Source organism: Lipotes vexillifer, unplaced genomic scaffold (assembly GCF_000442215.2).
Source record: "Lipotes vexillifer unplaced genomic scaffold, Lipotes_vexillifer_v1.1 scaffold204, whole genome shotgun sequence".
Lineage (NCBI taxonomy): Eukaryota > Metazoa > Chordata > Mammalia > Artiodactyla > Lipotidae > Lipotes > Lipotes vexillifer.
Window position 1 is genome coordinate 1,899,265 of NW_006777418.1, and position 25,199 is coordinate 1,924,463.

The following is a 25,199-nucleotide window of genomic DNA, read 5'->3' on the forward strand; positions in this document are numbered from 1 at the left end:
GCAGGAATGAGGCATGGGAGTGAAACCAAGAGTACTGGGTGAAAGTGTTTCTCAGGAGTAATTAGAACCCCAGAACCCCAGATCACCTTCCTTTCTCCCTGCTGCCAGATGACCCAGTACAGATGGTAGAATTACCCTGTTGAGAAATTAACCAGATAGCTTCCAAGCTCATGGAACTTGCAGGCACAAGAGAAGGTGGCAATTAGGCTAGGAACTAAAAGCAGGGGGCTAGCTGAAAAACTTACAAACTGAGCAGTAAGACCCCTCTCCCAGATGCCTTTACCTACCCCAGTGCCCCAGTGTGTACAGTCTAGCATCTACGCCCAGGGAGGAGGCTGGAGAATACTTCTCTGGGAGAGCTGAACAGTCCCAATGCAGGGGAGGAAGGGAATATTTTAACTGGCATCTGGGTATAAGCCAGCAGAACATCCAGGACCTCACCACTTTACCCTACAGAGGAAACCACCAGTCAATAAGCCCCACAAGCACACAGAGCTTTCAGTCACACTCAAACATGAACGGACAGACAAAGGTACTATATATTTGAGGACAGCCTCCAATATCTGAAGAAAGATCAAAACAAAGCTAATGGATCTCAGAGGAAAAAGACACAATGTAGTGAATAGCAGAAAATGTTTTAAAATATGTATATAATTAATGTATCAGAGATATAATATGACATTATGTTAGGAAATGAGAAAAAGATGCTATGTAAAAGTAAAAATAAGAGTAAAAGGAGGAGCTTATGGTAGAAAGAATTCTAAGACAGCCCTCAAGCTCCCTGCCCCCTGGGATACACCTCCCTGTATAATTTCCTCCCCTTGAGAGTGGGTGAGACCAGTGAATATAACAGGATACCATGCCCATAATTTCTAATCAGTTGATGTTAAGTTCATTAAAAGATATTACCCTGGGTGGACCTGACCTAGTCAGGTGGGCCCTTATAAGGAAAGGCATAGCACCAGCAACACAATCTCCTGCTGGCCTTGAGGAAGAAAGCAAACAGCCATGTTGTGAACTATCCATCACGAGGGGTGGTCTCTAAAAGTTGAGGGCCTCAGTACCATAGGTGCAAGAAACACAATTCTCCCAGCAACATGAATGAACTTGGAATAGGACTCAAGCTCCAGATGAGAACCCCACTCCAGCCAATACCTTGATTCCAATCTGTGAGACCCTGAGCAGAAAACCCAGCTAAGCCACCCAGAATTCTCACCTACAGAAAGCATAAGGTAAATGGGTATACTTTTAAGCTGCTAAATATGTGGCAATTTGTTACACAGCAACAGAGATCTAATACAGTGCTCTGGGGAATTAAAAAGGTGACCAAAATAAAACATAAAGATGAGAAAACCTATGAGGAAAACTAAGAAAATTAGAGGCTAAATCTGAGAGGTCCAACATAGCTACTAATGGGCATTCCACAACCAAAGAGCAAAGGAAACAGTCAGATAAAAATATATAAGAAATAATACAAGATATTTTTCCAGGCTGAAAGAGTTCACTACCATTTTCAGGCAAAGACCCATTCTAAAAACACATCATTGTGAAAGTTTGGAATACCACGGATAGAGTAAAATTCTAATTATGAGAAAACGCAGGGAATTTCCTGGCTGCCCAGTGGTTAGGACTCTGCACTTTCACTGCTAAGGGCCCAGGGGCCTGGGTTCAATCCCTGGTCAGGGAACTAAGATCCTATAAGCCTTGCAGCACGGCCAGATGAAAAAGGGAAAAAGCAGTTAATACACAAAGAATGGGACTCAAAAAGGCATCAAACCTCTCAAAAGCAACCCTGGAAACTAGAATACCATGGAGCCATGCCTGCAAAATTCTGAGGGAAGTCATTTTCAACCCAGAATTCTATCAGCAAAATAATCAAGCCCAAGTTCCCCTTTCTCAGTAATTTACTTGAAGGTATTCTTCAAGAAATGGAAGACAGAGGATCCAGAAAAGTGAGGACACAACACAGGAGAGAGGTGAAGCGTTTCCCAGGAAGACAGCAAAGGGCAGTAGAGACCAAGTTGCTCCAATTAGAGAATGAAGATGGAAGGCTTCAGTATGATTCCAGGAAGAAAAAAAGAAAGCAATTATCTTATACAATTTAGAAAAGTATATCAAGAGAGTATAAAACAGTGTAGAGGTTTAGTGAAATACAAAAAAAAATACACAAAAAAAGTACTAAATAAAAGTCAATAAATACAGAAACAAAAAAGTTACACAAGCAGTGAATGATATTTAAATAGCCATAATACCATAAGCATTATATAGTAATATAACCAAAAACTATGCTATGTATGATACATTAGGAGGACCGAAGGAGGAAAGATTGGGCGCTGGGTGCTGGAAGATGACAGCTGGGCGGTTGACAAGTGTAAACCTTCACCTACCAGATAGGATACCAAAATACTTTATGAAGATGATGAATTATGAGACAGCTCCACAAGCATATTCCTTAGTAACATGAAGGTAAGAGGAAAGCACTAAAAGCTGAAAGTGATATACGAGGAGGAGTATGGCAGGAATTTGGGGCTTTATGCAATTTGGACTTTAATGTAATCATAATTTTTTTAACTATGTGCTTGTTGTATTTTGATTAAAAGTTTTATGAAAAATAATAAATGGGAAAAGGTGAGTTCCAAGACACCAAGATAGGCTTTTACACACAAATAAGCTGTACCAGGAGAGCAAGGTAGGTGGGTTAAATGACTTCTGCGTAAGCAATCTCACCTGTTGGTTCAGTTCAATGTTTGGTTGAGTAAATAGCATTTCCACTATATCTGAAATTCAAATAGAAAAGATCTTTTTAAAGAATGAGACTAAAAGTCTGACAAGACTCGGCATAATAATTTTAAAAGAGAGGATTCTTTTTAGAAGAATCATCAAGAAAATCGTTATAACAAAGTTTTCAACATTTATGTAAACAGAAGACCTAAGACTAAAAGGTAGAATTACTTAGGGAAAATTTTTTTCAAATATTTTGGCTTTTGTATTTTCACATGACATCTATGATAGGAATATTTTTACATTTGCTGTGGCACTTAATATTCATACCACTAATTTGTGTTTAAATTTTCCTTTGGCCATGCTATTTAATTTGTTGGATTCTTTGTTTCTCATTACTGTTGGGATCATTTTCCGTGTGTTGTAGAGAGAGGGAGAAAGAGAGAGGGTGTGGTAGGTTCTCGGCCAGGCTGAAATACATCTAGAAATTCCATTTGTCATTATTATTGATTATAACAGAGGAAGTTATCAACTGAATCACTAACTCAAGCAAATGCTGTCTCTTTCCTAAATCTTAAACTTAGAATGTAAATCATAAAAGCTTCCTGGGAGGGCTTCCCTGGTGGCGCAGTGGTTGAGAGTCTGCCTGCTGATGCAGGGGACACAGGTTCGTGCCCCAGTCCAGGAAGATCCCAGATGCTGCGGAGCGGCTGTGCCTGTGAGCCATGGCCGCTGAGCCTGCGCGTTCGGAGCTTGTGCTCCGCAATGGGAGAGACCACAACAGTGAGAGGCCCGCGTACCGGAAAAAAAAAAAAAAAAAAAAAGCTTCCTGGGAAAAACTAAGTCAGAGGAATCAATTCTGGTCCTTTCTTCTGCGAGATTAGACAGTGGAGTTTGTTTTTATATTACTGTTGTTTTCCTGTAACCTTTGCAAGTCTGAGAGAGGAAAGGAAGCTTCCACTCTTTCAAGTGAAAAGGTCCGTGTAGTGAGGCTGACCAATCACATTCTACCTACTGTTTTACAGAGCTTCCAGTGACTGGGCTTTTGGCTGACATTCTGAAAAATTTAAAAAGAATAACCAATATTTTTTTTCATTTGTGTAACTCTGGCTCCCCTAGATGAAGCACATTTTCAGTAGCACAGATATTTATGATAACAAAATGTAATACCTTTGTGACCCCCGTGACAAGCCCAGTACAGGGCGGTGCTTCCAGCTTTGTCCAAGCCATTAACACCTACTCGGTTGTCCAAACACTCTCTCAACCAACTCAAGTTGCCTGAAAACATTTTACATTTATAAAAACACATGAAAAAAGTTTTTAGTTCTTTTGTTTTGCTTTTCAATCAATTTCATCCTGCATAAATTCGCATTTGCAAAGGATTAATGAGCAAGTCTGAAATTAAAACCTGCCCCATAACGCATTCTCTATAGTACATTTTGACTTCCAGTTTATTAATGGAAAGCATTAACATCAATTTTTAATGGTAGGTTAATGGGAAGAGTTGCCTAAATGGGTCCATTTAAGGTATTTTTACTCTGTAAAAAAAACTTTTTTTTCCTTTGTGAAATCCTGGAACTTTGGGGAAAAATGTCAAACCTAAGAACAAGCAGACACTACTCATATTCATATTTAAAATACATTTTCAGTTCCTACAAGAAAAGAAAAACTAAATAACCTACTCAAAGCTGCTGCTCTTATATGTTAAAGTATAACTATTAATTTAATATCCTCTGGCTAATGCCCTAAATATCTAGTTTACAAAAAATTTTTTAAATGTCAATTTAGTAGTTCTACTTATGCACAATCCTAAACCAATAATTTCCTTTTGCACATTCAGATTTCAGAAATATCTACAATTAAATGAAAGAGAGCTTACTGTGGCCTTATAAAAAATTCCCCATGATCTACAGCAGGGTCTCTCAACAGCGGCCCTACGGACATCTGGCGCTGGAGGGTTCTTTGTTATGGGGGCTGCACTGCACGATGTTTAGCAACATCCCCAGCCTCTATGCAAAAGGTGCCAGCATCCCCCCAGTTATGACAGTCGAAATGCCTCCAGAGGGCTTCCCTGGTGGCGCAGTGGTTGAGAGTCCGCCTGCCTATGCAGGGGACACGGGTTCGTGCCCTGGTCCGGGAAGATTCCACATGCCGCGGAGCGGCTGGGCCCGTGAGCCATGGCCGCTGAGCCTGCGCGTCCGGAGCCTGTGCTCCACAACGGGAGAGGCCACAACAGTGAGAGGCCCACGTACCGCCAGAAAACAAACAAACAAACAAACAAAAAAATGCCTCCAGATACTGCCAAATGTCCCAGGGTTTGCAGAGAGGAATTGCCCTCTGTGGAGAGCCACTGATCTACGGGACAAAGCCCCACGTACAAGCCCCATCCCTGGTGCTTCCTTCCTCCCCAACTCCATCCTCACCATTCATACTTGCAATATACCAACACTCTCCCAGGTGCTGGACCGCTGAGAAGCCCCCACCCTCTGCCCTCCTGTTACTCATTCTGGCCTCTATAGCCTGTTTAACTGAAACACACTTCAACCGCTATACTTATCACACCATCTTGTAATGATCTGCGATACACATTTCTCCCCTGCCAGACTTTGAGCTCTGCGAGTCACAGAGCATGACTTTCCGCTTGCAACTAAGCACAGGGCAGGTAAGACTCAAAAGTTATTTGTTGACTGACATTTTAAAAATTAAAATCACACATTTCTGTAGAGTGAAAGGCCAGAACAGAGATTGCCTCTGGGGGAGGCAAGGATTTAACTGGGAAGGGAACTTTCTGGGATGATAGAAATGTTCTGGATCTTGATCTGGGTGTTGGTTACACAGGTAAATGCATTTGTTAAAAGTCATCAAACTACATAATTAATATGTCTGTGTTTTACTGTACTGTTTATCTCAATCAAAAAGAATCAGACCTACCTCTTTTTGCAGCTTCATGCAATGGATTGTCAATGGATTCTGCCTGCTCAGCCACTAGATGGAAAAAAAAAGGTGCAAATCAATGTTGAGAGGGCCACCCAAAGGATTCCCTGAAGCCAATTCAGTGTCCCAGCTTCAGAAGTGCCAGGACCTTCCACCATACAGCTTCCCTTAGGAGTTTTAAAAAATGGCAGAAAATCAAAAGTGATGTTTTGTGCTTTGAAAGAAGCTGAATTATGTGTCAAAAGAAGCCAAGCTAAGACAATAACACAGCAATTAACTGCGAGTATAAACAGAAACAAACATAGCAATTAACTGGAAGTATAAATAGAAACAAACAGATCCAAGGTCTGCCTACCAGTTTGCTCAAATATTTCACCAACAAATTTAGTCAGGAAAACTGCAAAAGAAAGCATTTGAGGTTCGTTTTTACATTCTATAAAAACACCCTAGGGCTTCCCTGGTGGCGCAGTGGTTGAGAGCCCGCCTGACGATGCAGGGGACACAGGTTCATGCCCCGGTCTGGGAGGATCCCACATGCCGCGGAGCGGCTGGGCCCGTGAGCCATGGCTGCCGAGCCTGCACATCCAGAGCCTGTGCTCTGCAACGGGAGAGGCCACAACAGTGAGAGGCCCGCATACCACAAAAGAAAAAAAAAAAAAAAACACCCTGCTTTGAAGATGGCTGAAAATAACTGTCTCCCTTGTGTGTGTGGCTATGAAGGGTGAGGTAAAGGAGAAATATTTTGCTTTCTATATTCAGAACGGGCAATCAGCATACCTACCTGCCGCTAAGGAAGGTGTATTCACTGCTGTCCTAGAATCAGTAGGAGTGACCACACGAAGACTGTTGTTCAAATGAGACTTCACACCCACCCCTCCCACCACAAAGGGCTGTAACTAGATACTCCCTTGGCTACCAGGGATCTAGCAAATGAGAAACATTTTGCACCCTCAGTCTATGACCAGCTGGAGAAGTTGTTTATTTGGGATTTCAAAGGTTAGAGGAGTGTAGAAATGCTTAAAGTCTTTTAAAATCCAGAATGATATGGCCCTTAGACCAGGTAAGTGGGGCCCATGTGTTGAGCCCCAGGTCTCACTCATTTCCCTCCCCGCCCTTTCTCCCCTCCCCTCCACCTCCTCCCCTCCCCTCCCCTAGGAGCTTTGAATTGCCTTCCTTGAAATTTCTAAGTCCCCTTCCAGTGTTTGGAACTGGTGCCTGATGTCAGCCCTATTGGTCTAAGGATGTATCTAAGGCTAAAGTCCAAAGGAACCTTAGAAATGATTTAAATCAAACCCTCTCGTTATACAGATGGAGAAACGGTCCCAGGGGCAGCAGTTAAGTGCCCTAACTAAGGTCCCTTGTTGTTAGAAATGGAAGAAGGATTAAACCCCAGGACCTTTGTTTATCAATCCTGTGCACTTTTTACTTTACTCTGCTGATTTCTACGAAAGTCTGCCTTGTCCCCCTTCCAACTAGAAGTGGCTTCAAGGCAGGGCCCACGTCTCACTGCTCAAGCGCCTCAAACTGCCCTAATGTTCATTTAATGAACATCACTGCCCCAAACATTAATTACTATAACAAGGCAAGGTTACTTCATCACAAAAGAAAGGGGGGCTAGTCTAAAAACAAACAAAGAAGAAAGAAAAGAAAAAGAAAAATGTTCTAAGCGTTGAATAAAGTAAAACCATAAGTACTTCCCTGGAAACCTTAGGTTCTTTCAAGAATGTTACAATGCATTTTCTTAAGCCAAGGAGTCAAGTTCAAGTACATCCAGCATCCATGACCACTCTATTAAGAGGAGGTCCACAGTAGAAAATGCCCTAGGCTGGCAATGACTCCACTGATTTCTCAGCCACAGCAGGAAGCAGAAAGGCCTCAGGAACCAGATAACTGAAAATACACAAAGTACAGCCCAAGTAAAGCCACCGCTGCCATACTTACCATAGTTGCTTGGGATTAGTCCCGTCCTGCCTTTGGAGGTGCCTTTCCACCAATTGGTATCACTCTGGTGAAAGAAGAGTTAAATTAAGTGTCACCGAATCCAGTTTACATTCAGTCATTTTTAAAACCATATGGCGCATATTGGCCTCATTTTGGCCTTTTCAAAGGGTAGAGCAGTTGACTTTTTGTTTTATCTTACATAAAATACAACATACTTCCAATTCAAATGCAGAGTTACTGCTTTACCAAATGTCCATCAGCCCTGGTCACACTGATCAAGCTTCCTCACTCCCTAGTTATGGATGTCTATTCCCCTTATCATTAAATTACAAATATACCACACATCTGCCTGCAAAAAATCAAAGACACTTCATCATAGAGACTCCACATTCAAACAAATCAAACAGAGATAATATGAAAGAGAAGGGAAAAAAATATGTTTAGTTTAGACTATCTGTAGGATTTTTTGGTCCAGAGTCTAATTTCTCTTAGTCTCAAGATACGCATATATTTGGTTTTCTAAAGAACTCTTTATTTCACCTTTGCTTTTTTGGTAACTTTTTATCATAGAAAAATTCAAACCTATACCAAAGTAGAAGGAACCGTATAAGGAACCTACACATACCCATTTCCTAACTGCATGAACTATTTACTCATGGCCAATACTGTTTCATGCATATCCTCACCTACAACCTCCCTCCCCTTCAGATTATCCTGAAATAAATTCTAGACATCATATTCTTTTATCTGTAAATATTTTAATACGAATCTCTGAAAGATAAGGACTTTTCCATAATAATAACACCATTATCATGTGTTATTTTGTTTGCTAGCTTAAAATTTGTTCAGCAGTAATTCCTTAATATCATCAAATATCTACAATACTCAAAATTTCCAGTATGTCTTATAATAAAGTCCACACAGTATGATTGATTGATTTGCCTCTTAAGTCTCTTTTAGTGTATAGTTTCCCCCTTCATTTTTTTTTCACTCCTTCACAATAGACTTTTCATAGAAACTAGTTTGTTCCGAAGAGTTTGGAAGAGTCTGGATTTTCCTTGTTGTATCCCTTGTTATAAAAAAATGTGTTCCTCTGCTCCCTGTATTGCCTATAAATCGGTCATTAGTTCTAGGGGCTTAATTAGATTCAGATTCAATTTTTTAGCAAGACTATTTCATGTGTAGCATTGATTCTTCCATCAGGAGACACACAATGTCTCTCTTTTTGTAACATTAGTAACCACTGATGAGCATTATTTGGATCCATTATTTCATAAGGGTTGCAAATGGTGACAGTCTAATTCTATCATTCCTTCTTCATTTAAATAACTAGAATATTGCTTTAAAGACGAACTTTCCCTCATCAACTCTCAGGTTACCCAGAGATAAAGTTCATGGAGAAAGGCAGAATAAATACTGATTCTTTTCCTTTAGAGTTGTCAGAATAAATACTGATTCTTTTCCTTAACAGTCATGAGAATAAAAAGTTGGTCCCCTAGCATTCTCTCAGGTTGACCAATGATTTTTGTTTTTAAGTATCATTAGGAGCTCATGAATTTAAACAGAGTAGATTTGTTTCAGTCTTTGGGATTGTTGCCCTAACTGATTGCTCAAATTGTCCTATCTTTGACCAGTGGCAGCCTCTTCAATTTAGTTCTGTGTCTTTCCAGTGTGACCCTAGTAGTCTCTGGGAGCTTCCTTGCTTTCTAAGAATGAGATGTCCTGGGATTATCTTGTACCTTTCCTGCCCCCAACCTGGTACCAGACATTTCTCAAAGGAACTTTGTTCCTTTTAATGGGAAATAACATATTATTATTAGGTTGGTCTTTTTTTCTTTTTGCCCTTTTCAAAGGACAGAGCAGAAATCTTTTTGTTGATTTTATTTTAGATAATATACAACATACTTCCAATTCAAATGCAGAGCTACTTAACTTCATTGATCTTACATCTATCTGTACATCCTTTCTTGCAGGCTGAAACTGCTAGTTTTCTACATCATTGACTTAATGACTCATTTGCTCTAAACTGCAACACACATGCAGCAATCTCAGAATAACAATACCAACACTTTTCCAACATCATGATTAAAAACTGTTTATTATTTGGGGGTAGAATTTCTTTTTGCTCTTCATATTATTCTACTAGAGATATTCAGTTGAAATGCTGAGTTTTAAAGTCACTTGGAATAGTTCCTCTCTGTGTGTCATGCCAAATACCTGGGGTACAACTAAGTTCATGTGATTCATTCTGCTTTTAATTTTTAGGGATTGCTTTTTATCATTTAATTTAATTTTATAACTATGCAAAAGTTTACATGATTCCAAAGACAGATCTCCAAAACAAGGTGTAATTTTTAAAAAGTCTATATTCCATCTATGTTTCCTCTACCCTTTTCCCTTTCCTTTCAGAGAAGAAACTACTTTTTAAAAATTTATGGGCTTCCCTGGTGGCGCAGTGGTTGAGAGTCCTCCTGCCGATGCAGGGGACACGGGTTCGTGCCCCGGTCCGGGAGGATCCCACATGCCGCGGAGCGGCTGGGCCCGTGAGCCATGGCCGCTGGGCCTGCGCGTCGGGAGCCTGTGCTCCACAACAGGAGAGGCCACAGTAGTGAGAGGCCCGCGTACCGCAAAAAAAAAAAATAAATAAAAAATAAAAATTTATGACTCCTCCTTTGACTTTTTATTTTAAATTGAGGAAAATAAGTATATGTATATCCTCTCACCCTTTCTTACTTACATAAGTAAAGGCACACTATCCACATTTTTTTCACCTTGCTTTTTTTCACTTAAATTACTCCATAATATCATATAGAGATATTCCTCACTCCTTTTTGTAGCTGCATAATACTCTGTTTGTAGACACAGCAAAGTTTATTCAACTATTTTCCTATTGATGGAGTAAGGGCTACTTCCAATCTTACGTTATTACAAATTATGCTCAGTGAGTGAACTTGGGTATATGTATTTCTATACAGATATACATGTAAGTAATGTACAATATTACAGCTATACAAAATAGTCTTATACATCTTTAGTTCATGCGTGGTATGACAAAATATTGGCTGGGCTTACCATGTCAGTAATGTAGATAATATCACCTTCTTCAAAGTACAATTCATCTGGCTAAAAAAAAAAAAAAAAATTAAGTTTTACTCCATGTGATTTTTTCATGAATTAGAATACAATGATGATGATAATTATACAAATTCCAGATTCTAAAATCCTTATAGACAGCGTAGTTTTTATATACTTAAATCTGCACATAAACCATATAACATTATTGACAAGCTAACACATGCACAGAAATGTGAATTTTCCCATGATAAACTTCAAAGAATATAAGAAATAAGAATTCCTCCCCCCCCACACACACACCTTATTTTCTTCCCCAATGAAAGCAAGGCATTTTTATACCAAAATAGAATATTAATAAAACTTTTTCATTGTAAAAATTTCAGAAGGTGATATATATTTTTTCATAAAAGGATAAATGTCTAGAACTAAAACCATGAAAAACAGCTAGAAGCTTGGCTCTCTCCTAAATGATTAGCCTTCAATCCTTAAACACTTTCATATCAACATCGCTCTCTACTTATTTTGAGAAAACCATTATCTTAACTCTTCATGTTCAGAGAGAATGACTATCTTATATATGAGAACAGTTAATACATAATTCAACCATTAATAAGACTAAAGAGGGCTTCCCTGGTGGCACAGTGGTTGAGAGTCTGCCTGCCGATGCAGGGGACACGGGTTCGTGGCCCGGTCCGGGACGATCCCAAATGCCACAGAGCGGCTGGGCCCGTGAGCCATGGCCGCTGAGCCTGTGCGTCTGGAGCCTGTCCTCCGCAACGGGAGAGGCCACAGCAGTGAGAGGCCCGCGTGCCACAAAAAAAAAAAAAAAAAAAAAAGACTAAAGAGCTGAAAGATATGAAGCAGTAACTCATTCTAGACCATAATCAAGCTCTAAGGGGTTAATTAATTACACAGACAATACATGCTCTTATACCAGCCAAATGTCCTACAAACTCCCTGAATAAAGCCAGACACTTTAATTAAATATCTTTTTTCCATCAGTAGATAACACTTATCAGCATGACTGTATGAGTAAATAAAATGTCTAGGGAGTTCCCTGGTGGCCCACTGGTTAGGACTCAGCGCTTACAGTGCTGTGGCCCAGGTTCAATCCCTGGACAGGGAACTAAGATCCTGTAAGCCGCCCGGTGTGGCCAAAATATATATATATGTATATTTATGTCTACTGATGAGCAAGTTTCAGATATTGGGAAATGTTTACATTGCCATGCTGAGTGAAGAATGTAGGGCACAAAATTTTACATAGGATAAGATCATGAGCACATATTAGTTTCATAATGCTGGTTGGAAAAAAATTTTTTTAAAGGTTTTGATATTTGATTCCAGTTACTGCTCCACACAAATAAAAATTATGCTAGTGAAACAAATTCTTTCATTCTTTCATTTTCCTTTTGTTTATCTCTCTCAGCTGCAGACTATGGCAGTAAATGTGACTCTGCAACAGTCATTTATTGAGTTTCAAAGATGATCTCTATTATTTTTATAACTATTTCCCGGTGAATATAGATGAAGACTATATCAGCTATATCATGCTTTAAGCAACCACAATTCATAAATATTTAGATGCAATATGCATTCAAATATAAAAATTAGCAAATGATGATTAATTAAACTAAAAAATGTGAGTTCCTCTAAAAAGCACTTTCTGAAGCATTTCTTAATTTACACTTTGATCTACAGAGACTAGACTTACACATAGCATATCTAAGCAAAATTAGTTGAGCCTATGTAGATCAATGACATACATTTTAATATTATTGGAAATAGGCATTTGGAAGAAAAAAAGTAAAGCCTTCTAAGACTTTTCTCAATTTTTCTCTAAAATGCCCTGATGATCTATGATCAATATTACTACCAATATGTTATGGATATAGAAAGTGATTAGGGAAACAAATTGTTTACTTTAGCACTTCCCTGCTGTTAACTGGCTCACTTGTCAGAGGCCAGAAAGGTGACTCACTGCCACCATAGCATACCAGCTGGTGGGCTGGAGTAGCCATCCTTACAACAGTAAGGAATGGGTGGGGAGAATGAAGCAGGATGCAAGGAAGTAAAGAAAATAGAATATATGTGAAATTTTAGCATTTTTTTTGCAGTGACTGAGTTTCTTGGAGTTTTGAAAGAGTTCAGTGTCTTGAAGAGAAGCTAACCTTGCCTACTTATGTCTAACAATCAATCCTCCTCCATCAGTGCTTACCCTGAAGTGGTCATGTCTAAAAATCACAAAAGTCAAGTTTGCCTGAATTTTCACACTTAATAAGATCATTCACCCTTGAAACAAAAGGCACATTTTGAGAAAGTGCCAAACACATAACTTAAAAAACAAAGAACATACACAAGTCTCTGTAATTAGTCTTCCTCAAAAAAAGGAATAAAGCCTGGAAGAATGGGAAGTCAATGTTTAATGGGTACAGAGTTTTCTTTGGGGACAGTGAAAATATTTTGGAACTAGACAGAGGTAATAGCTGTACAACATTGTGATTGTACTAAATGCTTCACTGTTCACTTTAAATACAAAAAATTGTTAATGTTGTGTTATGTGAATTTTACCTCAAATTTTAAAATCATATGGTATTTGTAAATAATTCTTTTCTTTTGTGGTTTGGTAAAATGCATGATTTGGAAAATGTCACCAAGTATAGTCATTTCAAAACTTCTTGTGCTGTTTCGGATTTTAAATTAATGGTTGCTGTTCAATAGCGGTGCCTGCCTCAGCTACCTATTAGATCAGACTTGTTTTTCAACTAAGGGAGCAACAAAAGGCAGTCGATTTCAGTCAGGTAAAAAAAGGTCTCGCTAAGTTTTCATCCTCAGAAAAGAGAGTTGAAGGTTTATTTTCTTTTTAATCAATAGCTCCCAGACACACAATGCTACCCCCGCTAAAATATCTTCTTCCAAAGAAGCTAGGGGCAGATTTTCCTAATGTAGCTGAGGAGGTCGTTTACCAAATTCTTCAGACTGCTGGTGGCAATATAAACGACAAGGTAATTTCATGATTTTAAAACTCAGATAGATTTGTACCTCCGATATTCACACTTTCCATTAAGAAACCACTTGCAGGACACAATGCAAATGTTCAGTGAGGATCGACTTTTAAATTCCTGGCATAGTATTCATGGACTATGATGGGGAAAGAGTGACACAATCAAGTAAGCACTTGTCTATTTCTAGTCTGTTCTTTGGTTTTTAACCACATTCTTCTTTTCCTCTCTCCTTGAAGAACCACAAGGTATCAGAACAAGTAAATTGTTGGCCACTGGGATGTTACAGGGATGAGTACCCACTTGGTAATGTATATCCTGTTCCATATATTCTTGGTAACATATAATTCTTAAGGCATTAATTTTGGTTGGTTTATGCAAATATATATTTTATGAAAAATTTTGGAAAGACCGTGACGTCCTTTTGAAATTTTCCACATTTGTCAACATGGAGCCCTGAGAATTAATAAAAAGAAAAAGAAAAAAAATCATATTCTCCACAGATGCTTTCATTTAGCACTTTATAGTATTATCATGTGCCAGGCACTGGTCTGGACACTTACAATCTCACAGCAACACTGTGAGGTGGGTGCTATTCTTATCATCACATTATAGATGAGAAACTTGTCCAAGGCCATACAGCAGGTACATGGTAGACCCTAAACTTGAACCGTGACATTCAGATTCTGGAGTCCCTGCCCTTCATCACCACCTCTGCTTTCTGTCATACAAAAGGGTCATGCATAGCCATTACTGGCTGCCATGGTGTCATGATCAGGATAAAAGGCAATGGCTGTGGAAAATATCTGTTGTTTCTCTCTTCCCCACCCAACATAATGCAATACAACAAAATCAACAGCAGTGCCTTATACTTGCAAAGCATACTTAACGTCATTTGATCCTACAACAGCCCATTAAGGCAGGGCTGAGTCATGGGTATAATCTCCATCTCACAGCCAGGCTCAGAGAGGTTGAAGAACTTGCCACGAATCACACAGATAGTGAGTGGTAGGGCTGGGCTCCTACTTCAGCTTTTGGAATCCCATCCTAGGGCTCCTTCCCCTACATATAGTGCTATAAACCTAGAGGAGTCCAGCAAATGTTACATGATAGAGAGGAGGATCCTGCTGGTTTCCTTGCAGAAATCAATATACCTCCAGTACACAGGAAATGCTGTTCTCTCTCCATCAGTGCAACTTTACACTGGTCTATCCAGTCTTACCAGGCCTCTATATGACACTTTATTGGATTGGGGGTTGGGTGAGAAATAAGAACCAAACAGGGCTGGGTGATGTCAGGACTACCTTGCCTTCATGCATGACAGAGGAGAGAAATGCATTGACAGGAAGAACCAAGAGTGACAAGCTTCCCAGTGGATCACCGAGACGAGTTGGGTATTGCTGTCCCTATCTTCTGAGAGTAGTACAGTAGCTAAAAGCTGGACCCAGGTATTTCTGGGGTGCTGTACGTGTCAGCGATGGTCTCACAGAGTCCAGCTCAGCCCTTCCAACTTCTTTGTCTCAATGACTTTTAGGTGAGTTTAGGATATACTGGGGTACACCCATCCTACTAGAAAAGATGGCCACTGGGCCCAGGGGAGAAAGACCAAACCGAGCTTGTCCAAAAGAAATTCTCATTCAGAAAAGAATGTTAAGATGAACCTAGTTCTAGGATGACATTCAAAATACTGAACAACTGGTACAGCATGGGCACTTAAGCAGTCAGGAAGTCCCCTGGGACCTGATCAGCCAGACACCTCCCCTTCAACATCTGTATTGAGGGGAGATGGAGAGGAGCAGAGTGTGGGAGCAGCAGGGCATGAGGTAGCCATTACTGACCATCCAGCACACACAGGATGAATTAGCAGCATTGCTCTACAGCCTAGGATCCTTGGGACCATGGATATTAAAAATAGCATTTTAAATGTGGAATATTCAAAAAACCTAGTTCATGAAATGTCTATTTTCTCCTGTGCATTCATTAATAACCAAGACTTTTAAAAAGCAGTAGAGGAATGTCCCCGGTGGTGCAGTGGTTAAGAATCTGCCCGCCAATGCAGGGGACATGGGTTTGATCCCTGGTCCAGGAAGATCCTACATGCCACGGAGCAACTGAGCCCGTGCGCCACAACTACTGAGCCTGTGCTCTAGAGCCCACGAGCCACAACTACTGAGCCCATGTGCCACAACTACTGAAGCCTGCGCGCCTAGAGCCCGTGCTCCCAAACAAGAGAAGCCATCGTGATGAAAAGCCCGCGCACCGCAACGAAGAGTAGCCCTTGCTCGCCTCAACTAGAGAAAGCCCTCACGCAGCAACGAAGACCTGACGCAGCCAAAAATAAATAAATAACAGTAGAGAGACTCCATCCTGGAAAAGAACTGGAGGTGAATTAAAGTAATCAATACATCAACCAATCAAAAGTATGTGTTAAGAGTCTATGAATATAGCAACCACTACTCCTTCTAATAGTAACAATGACTCCTTAACAGTAACAGCAGCTTTATACAATCTCACTTAATTCTCACTAAAACCCTATGAGATTATTATTATTTTCACTTTACAGATGAGTACACTGAGGCACAGAGGTTAGGTAATTTCTGAATTTACCAGGTCACACAGCTGCTAAAAGAGGCAGAGCGTGTCCTGAAAGCTACTGTAAGCTCCAAACCTCTGTGTTCTGCACCCTAGACACTGTGCTGGTGAGCAGGACTGCAAGGCCAAGTGCAGAAGTTCAGAGGCGGGAGAGACATCCCACTCCTCCCTGGGGTGATCAAAAAGTCTTTATGGAAGAGGAAGTGTGTGATTAAAGCTTAGAGAGGTGCAGAGCCATGAGTCTACAAAGAGTTCAGAGATGAGTTATACAGTGCACCGAATCCACACTGGAATGGTCCACAGAGGAGAAGGAGCGGAGGGCAGCAGGACTAGAAAGGGGGCTGGACCGCAGGGGACTCTGTCCTTAGTCAAATGAAGGGTTGAAGCAGCTGATGACCATTCAGGACAGAGGAAGTATCTAAATGAAATCACTTTTGATTTTTATGTCAATTTGAAAGTGAAAAACTGAATACTTACAGTTCTGGGTTCAAACGTATAAAGAGCTCTGAACACTTTAACTTGCCCTGAAAGAAAGGAAAGAAAAAACACATGATCGATTCTTTCATTTCTAAATTTGCTGTAAACAGTATTTTCCTTTATATTCTTCAGAATTCCTTAACTAAAAGCCCCTGTGAGGAATTTATTTTGGAATTAAGTGTTTTTTCTGCATAGGAGGTATTTTTAAAATATTTGTTAAATGAAAGTATGAATAAACACATACCTTCCCCCTCTCAAACAACAGGAGCTACCTAATTATTTGTACTTAGCTTCTGTCCTATGTAGAACCTCTCCAACCCTAAGATCTAAGTTTAAAAACAGAAAGGTGAGAGTTTAACATAAAGAGATACTTAATGGGACAATCAGCAGTAGTTGAATATTCTTAAATTAATGGGTTAGGATTTTATATTTTCCAAGAGAAAAGAAAATATGAGGGAGAAAAAGTGTACCTGTTGGAGAAATCTGTGATTCCATTAAGTCCCACAACAGAGTTCAATAACTATCCCAAAATGAGTCATGTTCATGAGAGCTGTCCATTCTGCCAAACCGTCTCTCTCTTTCTATGTCCCTTTGCTGCATTTCCATAACACCTGGTATCAGAATAACTGATTTGCTGGCCTGTCTCATTTGAGGGCAGGAACCCTGACTTGTTCAATCTCCTAGCATCTACCTGACATATAGTACGAACTTAATAAATGCTTGCTAAATAAATATGTAAGTATAAGAGCAAATTCAAACAGTGTCACAAAAAGCCTACACATATCAAAATAGAAGAACTACCTACTTAAAATGGGATAACAGTTCAATTTCAGTACTGGAAGAAACTTTAGAGATGACCACCTAGTCCAAGGGCATTATTCAGAACAGTGGTCCCCAAGGTGGGACACAGGAAGACTACTTCAGAAATTATGTACATTTTTATCTTATTCATTTTCATTCCTATTTTAACATGTTTTAAAATACAACAACATGATTGGGACTTCCCTGGTAGTCCAGTGGTTAAGAATCCACCTTCTAATGCAGGGGATGCAGGTTCTATCTCTGGTCGGGGAACTAAGATCCCACATATCGCGGGGCAACTATGCCCGCATGCCACAACTACTGAGCCCACGAGCTCTGGGGCCCGTGCGCCACAACTAGAGAGAAGCCCACGCACCGCAATGAAGAGCGCGAGTGCCGCAATGAAAAAAATCTTAGTTGCATGCTGCAGCTAAGACCTGATGCAACCATAAATAAATAGATAAATATTTAATAAATAAACTATAACAGCATGATAGAATACATATACAACTTATAAATACATTTACTGGGAGTAGTCAAAACCTTTTGCTGATAGAATGGTAAGCATTATGAGGGTAGGTGTTTTGTTTTATGAATGATATATCCAAGTACCTAGCACAGTGCCTGACATATAGTAAGCCCTTAATAATTATTTATTGAATGAATGAAGAATGGATGAATAAAGGAATGGAAACATGTACTCAAAAAAAAAGTCTGAAAACCAGTAGTTTAGAACAGCACTGTCCAATACAACTTTATGCAATGATGGAAAAGCTCTACATCTGTGCTACTCACATATAGCTACTGAGCACTTGAAATATGGCTACTGAGGAACTGATTTTTACACATTATTTAATTTGAATAAGGTTAAATTGCCACAAGTGGCTGGTGGCTAGCATACTGAATGACACAAATTTAGAACATCAGAAAATGAGAAATGACATGATGTCCATTAAGAAGGGACTATGTAAATCAACTCTGATTCAACCTTATGATAAAGTCATTTAAAAAGAATGCTGCAGACATACCCACAGACACCGATGTAGCAAAAAGCCTGCAAAATATTCAGTGGAAAAAAAAAAACCAACAACACGTTATAGAACAGTATGCCAAGTACCATCTATTTATGTTGACAGCACACAAACATCTTGAGTGAAAACACCAATTATGGGAATCTTCACATTCTACTTTACACGCATTGTTTAAATTTATTACACTGAGTGTGTTACTTTTATTATCAATGAAAACAATAAAGATACTTTCACTGCGGGTATAGAGGGGTGGGAATCATTCTTTCTTCTAAATGCCCTAATATAGAAGAGCCGCTCAAATCCCGTTACTTAGTGTGGCTGCAAGAAAACATTATTTTTGCGATCTGAATTCTAGTGCCACTTCTAGAAGCAAAAGTGAAAACTCTTTTTTGTTTGGAGTTTGTTTTTTACCCCACACCCTTAGGCCTAAGAAAGGAAACATTAAATGGAAGGACGAGCTGCCAGGAGAAATATTTTCTGCTGACCTGTCTCTCTGAGAGGAGAGATTAACTATCTTGATTACTTCAAACTTTCCAAAGAGAAGTTACACAAGGAAGCATCCACTCGTGACCAAACTCAATAATGACAGAATTTTCTTGCTCCTTTGAGGGAAGGGCAGGGATGAGACAGGCTATGTATGATTTTGGAAACAAGATCCAATGTCAACTTAACGAGCTTAGATAAAATTCAGTATAAATGTTAAAACCTGGAAAAAGAAAACTTGGAGTGTGACTAAGCCGCTGATTTTTGTAACTATCTTTTGTGATTGTCTTACTTAAAAAGTTCACAACTTAAGAGGAAGTTGGAGATTTATTTGCATCTTGATTTATACTAAACAGAGAACATCAGGCAACCCTCTAGGCCATTATACGAGGGAACACTCTCTCTATGTAATGCTGTAGAAAACACTTTCACATACACGATCCTTTTTATCAATTAAGGTTGAGACATTAGCCCCTTGTGGGTCCCTTTTAACTCATATATTATAAAAGTTTTAGGCCTTAATTTATTCCATTCTCAAAGCTGAGTCAAGTAGAAATGAAAGAATACAAAGAAGGAGGCAGAGGTTATGAAAGAATAGCATAAAGAAGCAAAACAGATGACTTTCAACCCTGGATATGGCCTCTCAAGAGAATAGTAATTAATAATACTTAATTCACTGATCATTTTTACATCATATTTAATTCAACTGTGTGCAATATTCTATAGCACAGGTTTACACAAAGTACGAAAGGGAAAAAATCAGGGTACTCTGTGTTTCTATAGTATTGTCCTTGCAAACATCCAAAACACAAACAAACAAAAAAAAACATCTTAATAAGTCATCAAGAGCAGGCGCTGATCAATTCCAAACATATTTAATGAAGGCAGATTCACAACGTAAAATAGTTGTGTTCTTGTATACGCAGAGCGGCTAAATTAGATGCCTTCTTCAGATACCCTCCATCTTGATCATTTTCTCATAGAAGTCTGGTTACATACAATGAAGGGAGAAAGTGGAACTGAGAAGATGGCATGAATTACCTGAAGTAACCCTGGAATTCGCCCTGAATTAAGACTGGAAACAGCCCCAATCTTTTGCCTGATGCTTTACGTGACAGTGACTCTCATAAACATGAACTAGCATGTGAATGGTGTTAAGGATTTCAGCAGGGCTGGCCTCCTAACATAAGCAAGATAAGCAAATTCCTATGACACCAACAGCAGCTGGCTCCTCACCTTGCCAGGCACACCCTTCTCTTTTCTTTGCAACCCCACCTAGACCCTGTAGTGAAAGGATGAGTCCACTAGTCATCAGCCAAACACTATTTTCCTCTGGAGTTAGGCTGACTGCTTCCCCTACTACCACCTCCCAACCTCCCCTCACCCCCTACTTCAATAAACTAATCTTTGTCCATAGCAGTTGAGGCTGATAAGAGGGAAAGGGGTCTGGGATGGGGTCTCGAACAGGCAACGAGTAAGAGAATTTGCTGTTTCTGAGGTCTGCAAAAAGAATATGTATTGTTGCAGCACTGAGGCCCTGAAGTAGCACGTAGAAGGACCTGGGGCTTTTACAAACTCAAACATACAATTTCTAATCTACTTTATTCTCTGCTGGTGGAAGAGTGGAGGAAAAGCTTCGAGAGTGAGCCACTATGACAGCATTAAAAGCAGACTGCTCACCACAATGGATAGACATACCATAAATGGCAAGAAGAATGACTATTCAAAACATCAGAACTTAGTCATCTGTAACAGATTGACTATTTCATTTACATTCTGCTGAAAAATGTTGGGAGGCATGAGGCATTTTAGTTGGACTTCATTTAAAATGGCTATGATAACTACTACACACCCACTATGATAGTTAAACCCCAAAACACTGACAACGCTAAGTGTTTAGAAGGATATGGAACAACTGAAATTCTCAGACATTACCAGTAGGTGTGTAAACTGGTACAACCACTATAGAAAGTTACTTGGCAGTAGCATTAATTCATTTTTTATGTCTTAACATGTCTTTGAGATCTTAAATGCATTTCTGAGGAAGAAAACCATCCTTATATTGCATACAAAAATGACCCCTCCCAGACAATGTCACTATCCCCAGAGTACAGTGAGTCTCAACATTTTTAAACTCTAGATCATGACATATTAGTAGATGGTAAAACTAATTTAGTGGCTTTAAAAAATATTAAATAAAACAGAAAAGACCAGAGTACACTGTAAATAATAGAAATAATTATGGCTTTGTGAAACTTTTGTTTCGCTAGGAGGACTGGACAGATGGATGCAGAAATGAATGTTTATTTTAGAAATTTACCAAATACACACTTTGGCATAATGCCAAATGGCCAAATATTAAAATCAACATTTGCCAAAGCTAAATGTTGCCTTTACAGAATGAACTACTGGGAAAGAAGAATAAATCTGAAATTTTATTCAAAAATTAATTATGATTACAATTTTAATATTAAAAATCCTGGTAGACCCATATTTAAAGTTTGACATAAAAGGGCAGGAACCATAATTCCTCAGCACTGTCAACTGCAGCCTGATAAAACTTCTGCAAAACTAAATAAATGTTCTCTCTAAAATGAGGTCTGTGTAAAAGCAAGATATTATGGTGCTAATTCTGCCAGTGTAGCTGTTTCTGATGATGATTTTGCCACCAAGTTAGTAAGATGTCCTTCCTCCCTAATAGAAACTGCCTGAGGTCCAGACTTACCTCCTCTTCATCTCCTGGGCTTGAAGATTTGCTCAATGCTGGTGATGCAATTTCATTGAAAGCAATCCCACAAAGGAGACAATTGTTTCCCCCAAATTATTAGGGACTGTATTCTCTCAACACTGTCAATCCACACCTATGATTTTTACTATTTATATAATAACATTTGGACATATAAAATTCATAGCCTCACAATCATCATTAATTATCACAATATTTTATTCTCCAATAAAAAAATGTACATTTATACTTTCAGTTGACTGAGAGAATTTTCATATATAAAGTACAAAGAGGCCATTTGAATTAAGTTACATTTAGAGTATGTACCTATCTTTCAAAGGGAATATTAAGAGAACAGTAAATCCAAATGGCATGCCTTGTTTGCATTGCTGGCATGGCATAAGGGATACCTATGCAATCTACAATCCTTGTTCAAGTACAAGTCTTGGTGTGCCAAAACTGACACTGAAGTAGGCATTCCATCATTTGGTCAGTCATGCAAAGCTGAATGGCAGACTTTGGAAGAAATATGAGGGGAAGGTAAACTTCTGTGTACCCCTATGCTCGTGTGTGTGTGTGTGTGTGTGTGTGTGTATTTTTGAATATACCAGGTCATTAAGTAAAACATATATATTTCTTATTGGAGGTCAAGGTCAAAAAAAGTTTGAATGCCACTGCTCTAGACTATCTGATCAAGTTAGAAATTTGCTACAGGACTCTAAAGAATGGGTAATATTCTACTACTTTATGAATCTCAAAATTCAGCTAGCATATAAAATATAATATTCTCCCATCACCCCCAAAAGAGGATATTATAACCAATTTTAGATAATTATAACCAATCAAAATGAAAGATGAGGAAGAGAATTATTTGAACAAGGAAAAATTATAGAAAAATAAGAATTTACTATGTACATATATTTCTCACATTTATCTAAGCAAATGCAGGGAGTATTAATCTTAATTTATATCCTGTGGGTATGAAAAAATGTGCCTCAGGGTAAGTAAAAGTATTAATGTTATTTCTACGAGGCATATTTAATTTATTCTATTAAACAAGCATGATGAAACAGGATGTTTTCTGCTCAAAAACAAAAAAGAAGGAGTCTATGTGATAGTATCCAAGAGTCAAGGTCATCATTTCTATTGCTGGGGTGAAAGGAAACAGCTGTGCTCTGTTAGGCCAACACGGGGCTCCCCTGGGCTTTGTGGATTCCAACGCCCATAAATGAGGTGGTCAGCTCAGAACAGGCTTCAGGGTGACAATCTCTATTTGTCAGTCCACAAAAGCCCAGTGCTCTAGAAAAATAAAATGTTTTTCTTGCAAAGAAAATCATCATGTGAGTAGAGCAATGTCCAAGAGTTTCCAATGTAAAGAATAAGTTTCTTCCCTCATACTTATATTCTTGGATGAATTAAATCACATCCAATGAACTCTATTTGCATATACCTTTAAAGGCTATAACTAACAAAAAAGACTATGAACGTAATGTTTTCATCTCTCCTTACTCCAGTACCACCTCTTCCCTGCTTCCACCCTATGCAATCCAAAGGGGGAAAAAAAAAACACTAAAGAATTTGAAACGTGTCTTGATTGCAGCTGCAGGAATGGCAGACTCATTAAAAACAGTAGCCAGTGTGTTTTCTGACAAGAGGGTTCTGTTTATTAACAGTGTGCCTTTCTTATCCATTTTTTCCTTTGCTTTATACTTTGCAGTGCCTTTTGGCAAAGTTGGTTACTTTCACATCTTGAGGGGCCATATCTGCTGGTTATTTTTATTTCTTCTCTGCGGTATAACACAGAAGTCCCTAAGAGCAGGGTTCAAAATTTCAAAAGACAAGCTCACTGCCAACCATGTCTTGACTGGTTAAAAATTAGACAAAAGAGCAATGGCCCGTAAAACCCTTCATCTCTAGACACCCTGCTTCCAGAGTCAGTTTGACAAGGAGACCGGGGGGAAGAATGGAAGAAAACTATTTATTTCAGTCCTTGGAATTTAAAGAAAAAAGCCCACAGCACCTTTTGCAAAAGGGCAAGATGAGTCTGAGGGCTGACTCATGACAGCAACGCCTGTTTCTGTACAACCTGTGAGCTAAGCATTAAGAATGGGGACATGTGTATGCATATGGCTGATTCACTTTGTTGTACAACAGAAACTAACAGAGTATTCTGAAGCAATTATACTCCAATAAAGATTAAAAAAAAAAAAAAAGAATGGCTTTACATTTTTAAATGGTTGGGAGGGAGTGGGGGAGGGAGGATTGAAAAAATATTTCATGACATATGAAAATTATCTGAAATTCAAACTGCAGTGTCCATATATAAAGGTTTTCTGGAACGGAGCCAATATTTGTGTATCCTCTACAGCTGCTTCCCCATTCCAACAGCAGGGATGAGTGGTTATAACAGAGACCATCTGTGGCCCACAAAGCCTAAAATATTTACTATTTGTACCTTTACAGAAAAAGTCGGCTGCCCTCTATCCCATGGTCCCCCTTTTCCTGTGAAGGACAAGTCAGACCAAAGAAGCATATGTCACAGGCTGAGGAGCTGTTGGGCCTGCCTCTCACTGGCCCCGCAAGCAGTCTGGGGCTTGGCCTCGTCCTATGGGAAATGAGTCCATACACCCAAGATTGAAATAGAAAATTCCCTAACACTGGAACCTCTAATCTAAAAGGGAATGACCCATTTAAGCTCACATTTATGGGACACTTACCATGGACCAGACACCATGCAAAGTGCTGACTTGCAGCAACTCTTTTAATCCTCAAAACAATCCTGGGACATAAATACCTTATTAAGACTATTTTACAGCTGAGGAAACTGAGGTTAGAGGGGGTAACTAGTTCAGGTCTACACAGCTAGGAAGCGGCAGAGATGAGGTTTAAACCCATGCTGTCTGGCTCCAGGGCTCATGCTCTAAACACTCTGGATGTGGCTCCAAAAGATCTGAGCTTTTAATGCCGGCACACTGGGATTAAATGGGTTTAAACAAATTTATATATGTAAAGTACTGAGTGTAGTTCCTGAGATGTTGTATGTGCCCATAAGTGTTAGCTTTTATTAATTACTATAAATTTTTACCTTATTCCTTATTCCTTGAGTTTTTATCTTCACTGGCAAGATGGCCTTATCAAAACCCTATATTATATATATATCCTGTATATTAGATATATATATCCTATATTATATATATACCCTATGTATCCTGCATACTAGATAATTTATCATTTACAAGATCCCCACAGAGAAACTGAAATGCTTTTGTTAGGCAAACAAAGCATAGCATCTAATATTATATCCCTTAGTGGCTATTAAAAAATTCAATGGGGGGCTTCCCTGGTGGCGCAGTGGTTGAGAGTCCGCCTGCCAATGCAGGGGACACGGGTTCGTGCCCTGGTCCGGGAAGATCCCAC

General features: G+C 39.2%; 1 protein-coding gene across 2 annotated transcripts in view; it reads right to left on the minus strand.

Moving 5' to 3' along the window:
* Positions 1-25,199, minus strand: part of OSTF1 (osteoclast stimulating factor 1) — a 51,910-nt gene that overhangs the window by 10,948 nt on the left and 15,763 nt on the right. For both annotated transcript variants that reach the window (XM_007450988.1, XM_007450987.1), the window contains exons 2-7: positions 16,743-16,789; positions 10,669-10,719; positions 7,597-7,660; positions 5,653-5,706; positions 3,892-3,999; positions 2,728-2,777 (exon numbers count right to left, since the gene is read on the minus strand). In XM_007450988.1, the coding sequence (XP_007451050.1) occupies positions 2,728-2,777; positions 3,892-3,999; positions 5,653-5,706; positions 7,597-7,660; positions 10,669-10,719; positions 16,743-16,789 (374 nt within the window). The remainder of the gene's footprint in view (positions 1-2,727; positions 2,778-3,891; positions 4,000-5,652; positions 5,707-7,596; positions 7,661-10,668; positions 10,720-16,742; positions 16,790-25,199) is intronic.